This window comes from Silene latifolia, chromosome X, assembly GCF_048544455.1.
Source record: "Silene latifolia isolate original U9 population chromosome X, ASM4854445v1, whole genome shotgun sequence".
NCBI lineage: Eukaryota > Viridiplantae > Streptophyta > Magnoliopsida > Caryophyllales > Caryophyllaceae > Silene > Silene latifolia.
Genome location: NC_133537.1, coordinates 83,319,215 through 83,333,470, shown reverse-complemented (window position 1 = coordinate 83,333,470; position 14,256 = coordinate 83,319,215). Strand labels below are relative to the sequence as shown.

The 14,256-nt window shown below is 36.7% G+C and overlaps 1 protein-coding gene and 1 non-coding gene across 2 annotated transcripts; both read right to left on the bottom strand.

The window, feature by feature from the left end:
* Positions 1-6,165: 6,165 nt before the first annotated feature.
* LOC141617750 (uncharacterized) lies at positions 6,166-7,020 on the bottom strand. Its single transcript, XM_074434910.1, has one exon. It carries the CDS (start codon positions 7,018-7,020, stop codon positions 6,166-6,168), a length of 855 nt encoding a protein of 284 aa, XP_074291011.1.
* Positions 7,021-12,151: 5,131 nt separating this feature from the next.
* Positions 12,152-12,258, bottom strand: LOC141625486 (small nucleolar RNA R71). The gene has a single exon (XR_012535265.1). It is a non-coding gene; the product is annotated as a small nucleolar RNA R71 (small nucleolar RNA).
* Between the last annotated feature and the right edge of the window lie 1,998 nt (positions 12,259-14,256).

Below are 14,256 nucleotides of genomic sequence, written 5' to 3'. Positions count from 1 at the left end.
CCATCTGTTCTTATGGTGAGATGCAAGCCATGAGTACGCATGTGAGGTTAATAGCCACGTCCCGTGCAATATTTGCTAGAAGATTTCCAAAGTAATGGCTATGATTTTCATCTATATGTATTGCGATAATTGACCATTCGTTTATCTATCTCACATGACTTAAGTACTAGTTTTGTGTAATTTGGATAGTCGCATATGTCACATCTCATTGGAATTCGTGCTTGTGATTAACTAACTGTATCTATGTTCTTTCCTTTACTTCACTTATTTAAATATGCCTATGACATGCTCATTTGCTATTCTATCTTGCTTTCTCTTATTATTCTAACATGAATGATCTCATACTTATTTGTTCAAGTAAATTGTATCCCGTATTTATTATACCTTGCCTTATTTGAGTTCTTATTTATGTTCATTTTGATATAATGTGGCTGGGAGAACCTTGAGTTACTCCCCACTGACTGTGGCGTTCATGTTTACATGAATGACAGGTATTAGTTGGTGCATTTACGGGGTGAAGACATGTGTGAGCTAGCGAGTACCTTGACCGTTAGATTTTTGTCTATCGTTATGCTTAGACTCACCTTTTAGACTTGTTATTCGTGGGATATCATTTCTCCCCTTATTTGCTAGACTTGGTTTGTAATAGTCTAAGTTTGCTTATCGTTGCACTTGTTTCATTTTATTAGTGACTCCCGCATGTTAAACCTTATCTATTAAATAAAAGTTTTAAAATTTTCATAATTTCCGATTAAATTCATTAGTTATATTTTCCGCATTAATGCGGGGTGTCAGAGAATTAGTTTCGTATCACCTCATTACATTCTTTCATGTCATATAATTTAGAAGTTAGTCACATATCATATGAATGCACATTATTATAATATGTTTTGCAAAGAAAAGTTCAAGTGATTCAACTACAAAAGTGACAAGATCAGTTCGAGTGAAGCTGCAGAATCGTTATGAATGATTATCGTCATATTATGAATTTTGAAGCAATCAACGATTCTTTATAATTTAAGACATCTATCAAGTTGATCAAGTACGATGTCATCTATTTCCAAGATCGAGAAAATTTATCACATCATTGAGTTGCATTGACGTTGTACAAGTGATGTAACCATCAGGGGGAGTGTGCACGCACAGTACTCTTTTTCCTTATCTATGGTTTTGTCCCACTGGGTTTTTCTTAGAAAGGTTTTCATGAGGCAGCTTATTAGTTTGCGTGTTAGAAGAATATTGTACTCTTTTTCCTTACTAGTGTTTTTCCCATGAGGTTTTCTAGTGAGGTTTTAACGAGGCATGTTCTTCAGTAATGTACATCCAAGGGGGAGTGTTATGAATTATTAGTTAGTGTGGATGTACATAGGGCTTATACCCATTATGTTCATTAAACATATAATTAGAGCCTGATCCACTCACCATCTATGTATTATATATACCCCCATATGTGATGAATAATTGACATCCCTCTTCCCTCTTTTAATCTATTTGTTTATCTTCCTCTAAGTTCTCTCTATATTTCTTATCTATTTCTTATTCTATAATATACCTTTATATTTAATTTTTAATTTTTATGTAAAATGAAACTAAAATTGAAATTGAGGTACCCAAAATGAGACAATACAAATGTGAGGTACCTTAATTGAAACTAAGTCTAAACCTTGGGTACCCGAATTGGAATTTCACATACCTCAGGAACCTAAGTTGGAATGTTGTCAAACCTCAGGTACCCAAATTGAAACTTTTCCTTAAATCTATGATGATGTTGATATTCAAAGGCCAAAAAGCTACAAAAACGTCAATAATGAAAACATATTCAATAAGGAGTCTTGGCCATGCATTATTTTCAATATGTGTTCATTTCCTTTTTCATGTCTTCCTAGCATCAACCTCAAGCTATCGACTCGGTCATTGTCGATTGTTAATTAGCTTAAAAAACACGTGAAGAATTTAACACGTTGAGGTTGGCTTACTTGACAACCGTTGACGAAGATATTGAAACAACTTGTACCTCGCCACTACACCGTGAATTGCAAGAAAAAAGTCGACCGAAAAAAAATAAGCAAAAGGAGAAGAAGCAAATTAAATGAGCTTTTATTAAAAAAAGGTTTAAAAAAAAGTCTCTTCTATTAGAGTTTATCAACGACTCAAATATTTCAATCTCTACAAAATTCCTGCACGACAAAAGCACAATAAAACAATACAAAATCAAACAATACGGAGTAAACAATATTACGAATGTAGCAAAGTTGAAATGCTAAACATATGCCATATAACACATTTAATTTCTCAAATGTTATTTACCAAATACAAAGAAAGGTATATGAATTGCATCAAGATACATTAAAAAAAATTAAAGTAAATACTCCCTTTGCATGTGCTTATATGAAATGTCATATTGAAACGTACAAGATATTTCAATTGCTTGCCTATTAGTTTCCTCCAATATTTAATTGCATATTTACTCTCTTAGTTATTCATCCTCTTTAGTAGTTGAATGTTGAATTTTGATTTGATTAATTTTGCTTGACCAGCTAACTTTTCAGTTTTCCTTTTATTCCTTTTTGCAAGATGAATCCTCTATTTACTAAAAGAATAGGCGAATCTAAGAATTTCTCAAATTACTTCAACTATAAATTGGACCTAAACATGTTTGGTAGTTATTCTCAAGTATTGGGCTTAATATTTTTGTTCATTCTATAATCTATACAAATGTTGGCTTACCTTATACTATAATTTTACAAATGTTGGCTTACCTTATATAATTTTTTTTTGACAACACCTTATATAATTCTTATTTGTGAATATTTATACAAAAATATATTCTACCAAACTACTTTAAACCATCATTTATTTTACATGTGACATATTATACGGAATATGTCAGATGGTAAGACTTTTATATATTTTACTCATATTATAACCACATTTTAACTATAAATGTATCTTAAATATTATGTTATTTATAGGCTCTTAACACTAAATCTAAAATTGAATTACTATATTAATTTCTTTATATATCACAATCTAAAAATTCGTGCATGCGCACGAGATCTACACTACTTTACTATTAGGAAAATAATTCAGATGGATTAGCTGGCATTTGCCACTTGGATTAATATGGTGGCATAATATAGCGCTCAAAGTTAGACTTTTTATATTATTGTATTGATGCCATAAGTGGGGGCTGTTTATTTTAAGGAAACTCATCATATTCTGGTGTTCTCTAAATTTATACTTCAACAAAAACTATATAATATTTACATTGAAGTCCCTTGTTCAGGTCCATCATGCGGCGCTAGGATTAAAAACTATATAGTATAATTAATTTGTATACATTTATTTAATTACATAGAAGTCCCTTAATTTCTGAAATATATATATAGTACTAATGCTCGGCTACGCCTGGGCTACCTTTATTTACCACTAAAATTTATTTTCAATTAAATAAAACTACTTTAAAGTTGCATAACTCATAAATTTATCTTTAACATATTTTTTATTCCATATTTTAAAATTACAATCAAATAAATTATGAGACAAATTCACTACTTCCAATATTAATAGTTTACTTAAATCGATCAGTTAGCTAATTGTTCATATATGCTTTTTTTGTTGTTAGTATTGTTACTTTTATTACATTCGTTATTACTACGGTTACTTTCACTACTCCCTCCGTAATTATTGTTACTTTCACTATTGTCACATGAATATTGATAATTTCAATACTTTCGTTGTTGCTTCTATTACTTTCACTACTCCCCTTGCTAATATAGTTTTTTTTTTTTTTTTGTGAAATGTGAGTATATATATTATATAAATATCAAAGATACATATGGTAGTCAAGCATCAGTTACATATAAATTCTTATGCCTTAACCAGTCTAAGTCCGTTTTAGTTATAAGTTTGGAATCCCTTCCTCGTAACCTTGCCTTCACTTCTTCAATGACTTGGGCTGATAACCTCTCTGGCCTGATCAGGACCCCTTCCATTTTACCTTTATTCCTCTGCTGCCAAACATGATACACAACTCCCCAAAGCAATGCTGCCTGCATCCCTTGCTGCATTTTCGTGTCTTTCCTTTGTATACACCATTCAATCACATTGGTGATAGGAAAACAAATCTTCAGCTACTGACTGATGGACTGAATGACCCTCCTACTATACACATAGGTAAAGAACAGATGGTCTAAGCATTCAGCTTCTTGCCCACACAGCAGACAACTATCATCAACATCCATTCCATACTTAACCAATTTATCATTTGTTCGCAAGGCTCCATGTGCATACAACCAGCCTATAAACTGATGCTTTGGTACAACATACTCATTCCAAAGCCATTTGTACCAGGGAACATTTGGTTGTCTCCCCTTGAGCCACTCATAACAGCCAGCAGGAGAATACTTTGTCTGTGCAGTCCAGATGCCAGTAGCATAGCCAGGGGCCATTTCCTCCTTGACCCTGCATAACCTTCTCCAGACCCAACTGGAACTAGCATTAGGTTTATAATCCAACCAGGCCCTCCCCTTCAAGTAATTCTTCTGAACCCAATGCACCCAGATTGAATCTTTCTCCTCAACAATCCACTGTACCAGTCTACCAATCATAGCTTTATTCATGGCTTCCTGATATTTAAGACCAAGCCCCCCCCCCCCCGCCGCCTCTTTTTTTGGACTGCATACCTTATCCCGGGCTACTAGGGACACTCTTCTGTAATCTGCACTATTCTTCCAAAGGAAGTTCCTGCAAGTGGCTTCAATCCTACTAATGATCCCTTTGGAGAGAATGAACATTGATGCCCAGTATGAGTGTAGAGATGAAAGGACAGTCTTAACCAGTACTAATCTCCCAGCATAGGAGAATTTCCTTGCTCCATAGTTATGGATTCTACAGCATATCTTCTCTACCAAGCACTCATAATCTATTTTTTTCAATCTGGTGATTTGTATAGGCATGCCCAAGTATTTGAATGGCAGCATTCCTTCTACAAACCCTGAGACCCTCAGAATATCTTGTTTAATTTGCTCAGGTACACCCTTAAAATAAGCATTAGACTTGGATGCACTTACCTTCAACCCAGAGGCCTTGGAGAAGGTAACAAAGGATTTTAACAATAGCATCATGGACTGAGCATCTCCCCTACTGAAGAGTAAGACATCATCAGCAAACATCAAGCTTGCCAACTTTAATTCCTTGTAGAGGGGGTGATAATGAAAATCAAATCTATCAGCTGCATACTTCAGGGTCCTTGTCAAATATTTCATGCATAATGTAAATATTAATGGAGATAGGGGTCCCCCTCTCTAAGGTCCCTCTTACCTTGAAAGTACCCAAACATGTCCCCATTGAGAGAAAGAGAGAAAGTAGCTGTTGTGATACACTGCATAACCATAGCTGTGAACTCAGCAGAGAACTTGAAAGCATCTAGCAGTTGAGCAACAAAAGACCATTCTAGTGTGTCATATGCTTTTTGAAAATCAATCTTGAACATACATCTGGGAGTAACATTAGGCCTTTCATATAACCTGATCAAGTCTTGGCATATGAGAATATTTTCCTGGATGCTCTTATTCTGAATGAAGGCCCCCTGATTTTGATCAATAAGACCAGGCAATACCTCAGCTAGTCTAGCACATAACAACTTTGAGATGACTTTATAAATCACATTGCAGCAGGCTATAGGATGAAACTGCATCACACTTTAAGGCCTCTCACACTGGGGAATTAGAGTTAGGTTTGTGGCATTGATTTGTCTCAACAGTTTTCTCTGAACAAAGAAGTCCTTGACAGCGTAATAACTTCCCCACCTATCACATCCTAGGCATCTTTGAAAACTTTACTCGTGTATCCATCAGGTCCAGGGGACTTGATGTCAGGGATGCTAAATAAGGTGTCCCTAACCTCCTTGCCAGTGACTGGTCTGAGCAGCTCCTCATAATGATCTGCATTGCATCTAGGTCCTTGATCTATGATTTTACTGTGAATCTTTTTTGTATCTTGGCTGGTCCCAAGTAACTGCTGATAATAATCCAAGAAAGCATTGTGTATCTGCTCAGGAGTATCACAAGTTTTACCATTCCTGTCCTCAATCATGATGACTCTATTCCCATTTCTTCTTTTCTTTAGCAAGCCATGAAAATAAGCACTATTAGTGTCCCCCTTCTAGAACCATTGCTGCTTGGCCTTCTGAGCTAGGAAGTTATCTCGTGCTACACTCATCTCCCTTAATGTCTGAGAGGCCTCAAACTCCTCAGAAGTTAAGTGCAGATTGGAGGGATCCTTGCCAATCTTTTCCTGCAACTCATACACCTTCCTTTGCAAAATAATGGTAGAATTCTCAATGTCACTGTAGGAATCCCTATTCAAAGCTTTCAGAGCAGGCTTTAATAGCTTCAGATTCTTTGCTAGTCTGAAGAGAGGGGTACTAGTAATGCTTTTGTTCCAACACCTTTTGATGATAGGTAAATACTCCCTGGATTTTCCCCACATATTATAATATTTGAAGATTCTAGCACATTGAACCTGTGTTGAGCTGCTGATTAAGCAAGGGGTATGATCAAGCATGCCTTCAGGCAGAAAATTAGCATATAACTCAGGAAAATGATCACTCCAGGCTTTATTTGTCATGAACATATCAATCCTGCTATAGATTCTATCTTCAGGCTTTTGCTTATTATTCCATGTAAAAAGAGAACCAATAGCAGGTATATCCACTACTTCACAATCATCAACACAACTTCTGAAGGGTTCTATCTCAGAGGTAGGGGTGTTGTCACCCACTCTCTCTGTGGCAGATAGCACACAGTTGAAATCACCAGCTATGGCCCAAGGACCATCAACTTGGCCAGCAATCTTCCTTAGATGATCCCAAAGGGGGGCCCTGTCTTGAATTCCATTGAAAGCATAGACCATTGTCCAATAAAACACACTTCTACTCACCAAAGCCTCAACCTTCATATGTATGAACTGAGCATTATACTCAAGAAATTGAATTCTAAAAACCTTAGGTTCCCACATAATCCAAATTCTCCCACCATTATGATATCCATTATTTGTTGATATACATCAATTATTAAAATTATTTACAGCCCTAGAAAAAGACTTACTTTTTATTTTTGTTTCCAACAAACCAATTAAACCAATTCCCTTATTTTATAAGAAAAAATTAATGAACTTCTGCTTAGCTACTCTATTCATGCCTCTCACATTCCAAAATACAAATTTATCCATTAGACAGAGGAAGAGAGTTACCACTACCATGATCACCACCATTCAGTTTTGAGGGAGAGGCCAAGACCTCCTTGTATGAGTGAGCTACAAATAAAGGATTTTGTACTATATCCACTCTTATCTCCCTTCTGTTTATGCATCCTAACCAGTCTCTTGAGTGGTGTGACAGTCCCAAACGCCAACTGAGGTTTCTGAGTAGGACTGGTCAGGCTCAAAGTGCCCTCCTTTGGTTTGGTAACATCACTGGTCTGCTTCACCACTGGCCTCCATATCTTCTTAACTGGTTTATTTACCTCTTTCTCATGTGTTCCTTTCCTGCACTATTCCATCTCATGCCCCATACCCAAGCATTTCTTGCATTTAACAGGCCTCCATTCATATTCAATATCAACCCTTATGACTGAACCCTTTTCATCCTTGAATGAAACCTGTGATGGCAAGTCCAGATCCACAACTAATTCAACCATAACTCGTGCATATCCCAATCTAGTCCTCTCCTCAGTAGCTACATCACTTTTAATGAATTTTCCAACGAGACTGGCAATTTTAGGACGCCCTTTACCCCAAAATTTCAAGGGAAGTTTGTGAATTTGAATCCAAGCAGGAACAGATTTTACATCCTCCTTTGTCATTTCTAAGTCCCTAGTCCATGACTTTACTATCATAGGCTTGTTATCAAACAAATAATGCCCTGAACTCAGCACTTTCTCTTTCATTTCCATGGTTTTAAAGCGAATCAGAAAGATCCCATTAGGCATAAACGAGATTTTGTCAATATTATACTTCGTCCAAATGCGTCTAATAAACCCTTTAACCACCTCCCATGGCGGTTTTGCTCTTAATATGAAGCACACAACTGCCTGACTCCAATACTCAATCCCCTCTTCAACATCCTCCGGCTGTATTTGCAACATGTCATCAATCTCTGTTTTTGGTTCATTTTCATCATTAGGGTTCCCCTGTTCTGCTGTCACCTGTACTATTTCCTCATCATCCTCAGTTACATTATCAACCTCATCTACTTCCTCTTCTTCTTCATCAGTTTCTAATACCAATTCAGGGATGCCAGTAATCTCATGAATGTTCTTAGTTTTACGTTCATCTTCAACATCCGGTCCAGCCTTTGTCTCGTTAGGGTTTGATGTTGCCAATATTTCCTTCTTTGGGTCATCTTCTGACGAAATCTTTGTGCCAGGTATATTACGTCCTTGCAACATCATCTCCCTTTGTCTCTGCAAGTTCGATTTCCTAGCCATAGGCTCGAAAATCAATAACGGCGTTCTCTCTCTAGATTTCCATCGCTTTCTCTCTCTAGGGTTTGATTGTGGTCCCCTTGCTAATATAGTTACTTTGACTATTCAAATGAGTGATTAATAACATATTATTATATCCAATGTTATTACAACTATTTTCACTACTAAAATAATTACATTTACTATTTAACCATACAATTTTAAGAGGTTATATATTAATATAAATATACTACATATATGAATTAAATCAAATTGAAATAATTATAGAATATTATATCTTTTGAAAATCTAGCTTGATTAATTTACCTTTTAATATTTTCCAAAATATAACCTACTTATATTATATGTGTGTATGTTAAATAATTGTATAATTATATGATGATAATAATTAATAACATAGTGGGGCATGTTTATTTTAAAGAAAATCACCATATTTTGATATTCTCTGAATTTATAGTTCAACCAAAACTATATAATATTTACATTGAAGTCTCTTTGTCGGGTCCATCACACATTACTATCGATTAAAAACTATATAGTATAATTAAGTTGTATAGATTTATTTAATCACATTGAAGTCCCTTGGTTTCTGGAATATATATAGTATTGATTGGTTAATTGATTGATATGATGAAGTCTTAATAAGATCGGAATTATTTTTTCACATACGGACTCTACTTTTTCACATACACTTTTTCATTAACATTTCATACCTTTTACCTGAAACTAATCAAATTAACTCTTACATCAACCTTATACCCTAAAATCTAATCTAATTGCTCAAAAGACTTAACCAATGATCCTAATTCTCCAATTAGTGATTTAATTTAGTTGTTTATCATATGCTTTATTTAATTTATCAATGTTTATTTGTTTAATAAAGGATGAAATTAGGGTTTATGGTTGGTGCATGATGCGATAGTTAGGGTGGTACACGGTGGTTAAGGTCACGGAGCATTCATATTTCTAGTTATACGACCATTCTATGGAGGAAATGGCTTGCCAAGACTCATTTTCGTACACAACCAAAATCGTAGGTGGTGATTGATGACTTATATGACTCAATTGACCGGCGACAGGGTCACGTCCCGACTCGCATATCCTGCTCCCATGATGGTCTTCTAGATGGAGGATTCAAAGGTGATAAGGTGGGGAGAGGAACAGAGAGAGAGAGGCTCTGATATTAGGTTTTAGAAATGAAATAAAATGATTTGAGTCGCATCCACGGCGTAACATTATAACGCGCTGACTGATGTGACTCATATTTGAGCACATTTAGTCCCCGAATTAACTTCGTTCCTATGCTTTACAGCACTTATTTGGGTCATTTACTATCTTTAGTTTCCCATTTTGCATATTCTTTGAGGTTTTGTCTCCTTGGTAGGAAAGGATTGCTAACCTTGCATTTATGAGGCAAAATGGAGCTAAATGGATCGCATCCAATGACCAAGCATCAAAGAGAAGACCAACACTAGAGGCCTAAGTAGATAATAAAGTGAAATGGGCAATGATGAAAGGATCCTTGCATCCCCGACATGATCTTTGCGGATTGTTGAGGAGCAAAAGAAGAGAAGCTCTCTGTCCAGGAAACTGACCGGATCGAGCATGATCCGAGCGGCTCAGAGCACCAGGGTCCGAGCGTCTTGTTCCCAGGACGAGCGGATTGCAGTGCCAGGACCCGAGCGTCTCACAGAGGATCTGAGCGGATCACAAGTCAGAAGAACCCGTGCCATACCACGGGACAAGCGGACCGAGGCAGGACTAGTAAGAGGATCCACTCTTTTCCCTCGGGAGTAGCATTTCCTCAACTTTTCTTAGGGTCTTAATAGTCATTTAAGCCCTTAATAACCCTAATCTTTGTACCTAATCTTTAGTATAAATACCCCTTTGTACTACCTAGATTAGAATCATTCCTTAATCAACTCCTATGCTCTCTTAATCTATTCTTAATCATCTTAATTTAGTTGTAATACAATTTCTCAATATTAATCACATCTTAATATTTCCTTAATTTCTCTATTGTTCTTTCTTTATTTTGGGTAATTAGAAGATTATTTGGGTTTATTTGGAGGATTGACAACCTTCCATCAATCACCAAGTACTTCTATTATTCGTTGCTTTATTATTTAGAATCATCTTCATAGGTATAATTCTCTCTTAATTTTGTTTAATTATTATTAATCACTTTCATTTATTCATCATGTTTTGCTTTGTTAGTATGATTGACAACCTTATTAGCATGCTAAACTTGATCATGAGTGAGTAGTTTCCTTAACTAGGGATAATGGGGAATTAGGGGAAACAAACATGGGGAATGATTCATCCTTAATCTAATATGTTCTCATAATTAAATTGCTTGCTTGTTGTGATTTCAACTTATGCACATGTTATGTTTGATGAAATGCGAGCCTATGAATCTTTGCATTTTTACCCATCACATATCTTTTCAATGAGGCTTGTAAGCTTATAAACCAACTCGAGCCTCATTAGACCATGCATATAGTTGAATAGGAAGGATTAAGTCAACTTGTAAGTGTTGTACAATCTAATCGATTCAGCTCCGGGACCCAAACCTTCTTAGGGATTGTAATATATACACTAACTCGATCCCATCACAACAATAAGTGCTTGCTATATAATTAAGAACATGTTTGTATGATCAACTCCCATGAACCCCCTTATGAACCCATGACACCCTAGTGCCTTTAATCAATTGTTTACAACCCCTCTATTTGCTTTACTTTGTTTTGATTAATTTAGTTTATCTCCTACCTCAACCCAAATTGTGACACCCTTAGACATAGCTACTTGCAATTGAGAATCCTACATCAATCCCCATCCCTTGGGATCCGACCTTTACTTACCTCTTTACTAAGAGTAGTTTGTGAAGTTATAAATATTATTTTGGTTGGTAGCTTTTGACGACGAGTTTTAACCGGACCAAAAATGGCGCCGTTGCCGGGGACGGTGTGAAATTGATTTGATTAGCATTAATTATTTTTAGTTGTGTTTTTCTTTACCTTGGGGAAGTAAAACTCCTCAAGGTTGTTCTAATTGTTTTCAATTTGTTTGATATTTTGCATGACTAGGAGATCACAAGGTAATTTATTACCTATTGATTTCGAGATTGAAAGAACCTTAACCAACAATACAAGAGTTGCTGAGGTACTTCAAGAGTTGTAGGTATTGAAGAGATTGTGGACATTCAACCAAATAACATTGAGTTTACCAACCCTTTTGCAAGAGAAGGAGAGGATAACCCAATACAAAACCCACCACAAAATCAACCCACAATGCCTAAATTTTCATCACATTCCGTACCAACCGAGGAGAACCTACCAAATGGTACTCCTACACCACCACATTTAACCGGTAATTTCATTGCCAAATCCGCATTCATACAACTAGTTGAGAGAAGTCAATTTGGAGGGTTGCCTAGTGAAGATCCTCATTCACATATGGAGACTTTTTGTGACTATTGTGATGCGATTTCTCAAACCGGAGTTACTCAAGACCAAATTCGATGGGTGTTATTTCCTTTTTCTTTAATTGGTACCGCAAAGCAATGGTTGAAGAGCCTAGACAAGGCTACCCTTGGTATTGATTCATGGAAGACGTTAGCAGTTGCTTTTTACAAGAAATTCTATCCTCCGGAGAAGACCAATATGTTGAGAGCGCAAATCACCGGGTTCAAGCAAAGAGATGAGGAATCATTGTATGAAGCATGGGAGAGATTTAAGGACACTTGTCGTTCTTGTCCACACCATGGACTTAGCGAGTGGTTCCTTGTGCAACAATTTTGGAATGGTCTATATGAAGACTCCTGCAACATTCTCAATATGGGATCCAATGGAATGTTCACTGAAGTTGATGACAATCAAACATGGGCCAAAATCGAAGAGATGGCGGTTCATAATTCACAATATAGTAGGCCTCGAAAGGCTTCTAGAGGAGGAAAGCATGAGGTAGATTCCATCACTCAATTGGGTGCTCAACTAAGTGCTCATATTGACACCATCAATTTGAAGTTTGAGAAGGCCATGGCTAAGCTTGATGAAACTTCCAAATCACCCAAACAACATAATGCTATGGTGGCATCATCCTCAATTCCAAGTGGAGTATGTGAGAGTTGTGGAACTTTGGGACATGAGCAAATTGAATGTAGGGGAACACATGAATGCTTTCCAAGGATACAAAAGTGGCACCCCTTATTCCAACTATTACAATGAGAATACCAAATTCCATCCAAATCTTTCATACTAAAGCCAAAATGTTCAAAACCCTAAACCAACATACATCCCACCTCAAATGAGAAATCAAGCTCAAAGACCCTTTTACAACCAAAGCCAAGGTTATCAAAATCAACCTTCTTACAATCAATTCAATGACCAAAGCTTTGATGTTCAAAAAGCGGTCCTCCAAATGCAAAAGAATCAACAAGAATTTTTCACCCAAATGCAAAAAGATAGCTAAGCCAAAGACATCACCATCAATAACATACTAGCCCACACCAAGATGCTAGAAACTCAAATGACTCAATTAGTATCTTCTAACTCTCAAAGACAAAAGGGGCAATTAACACCTCAAAGTAATCCTCCAAGACATGATACGGTGAATGTCATCCATTTAAGGAGTGGTACAAGATATGAAGGGCCAAAGAGGCCAATTGATGAAGATGTTGAGAATGCTAGTGACAAGCAAAGAGTTGTGGAGAACTCTAAGGAAGAACAACCCACCGCCAATGAAGTTACAAAGAAGAAGAGTGAAGAGAAGGCTAAGGAAAAAGAGCCTATTGTGATTAGACTTCCATTCCCAAGTCGTCAAGCTAAGCCTAAGTTTGATGAACAACTTGGAAAATTCATGGATATTGTGAAGAACTTAGAAGTCTCAATCTCATTCACGGAATTGATCAATCATGTTCCGGCTTATTCAAAATACACAAAAGATATTCTTACCAAGAAGAAATCCATCCGGAAGCTAGAGACTATTGCCTTTACCAAAGTGAGTAGTGCTATTCTACAAAGGAGTTCTCCTCCAAAACTCAAAGATCTGGGAAGTTTCTCTATTCCATGCACCATTGGCGACACTAAAATCAACAAAGCATTATGTGACCTTGGAGCAAGTGTAAGTGTCATGTCATACTCGGTGTGCAAGAGGCTCGGAATGGGAGAACTCAAGAGCACCAACATTACGCTTCAAATGGCGGATCGATCAACAAAGATACCTTTAGGAGTATGGGGGGATGTGCCCGTGAGAATTGGCAAATTCTTCATCCCGGTAGACTTTGCCATTGTAGACATGGAGGAGGATTCCAACATTACTATCATTTTAGGAAGACCTTTCTTACATACCGCGGGAGTGGTGATTGATGTGAAACATGGAGAGCTCACGCTTGAAGTGAGGGATGAGACAATCACTTTTAATCTTGATAAAACAATGAGAGCTCCCCGACTACATGAGCCATGTTTCAAGATCGATCACTATAGCCGAGAAAGTGATAGGAAGAAGCTAGCATCTCTATGCAAAGATCAAGTTATGGGTAAAGAATCACTACCCATGTGGAAAAAGAAAGTGGATAACATTCAAGATGCTCTATCCGAAGAGCAAGGAAATTTCCTCAACAATGAGAGCTTGAATAGCTCAACCATGACAAGCAATGAAGAAGGCCTCATTAGCCATGACAACAAGAAAGAAGAGTTGCTCTTGTCAACTCATGATACCATTGGGAAGCAAGTTGATGAAGTTTGTGGTCTATGGGATGACGAATTCG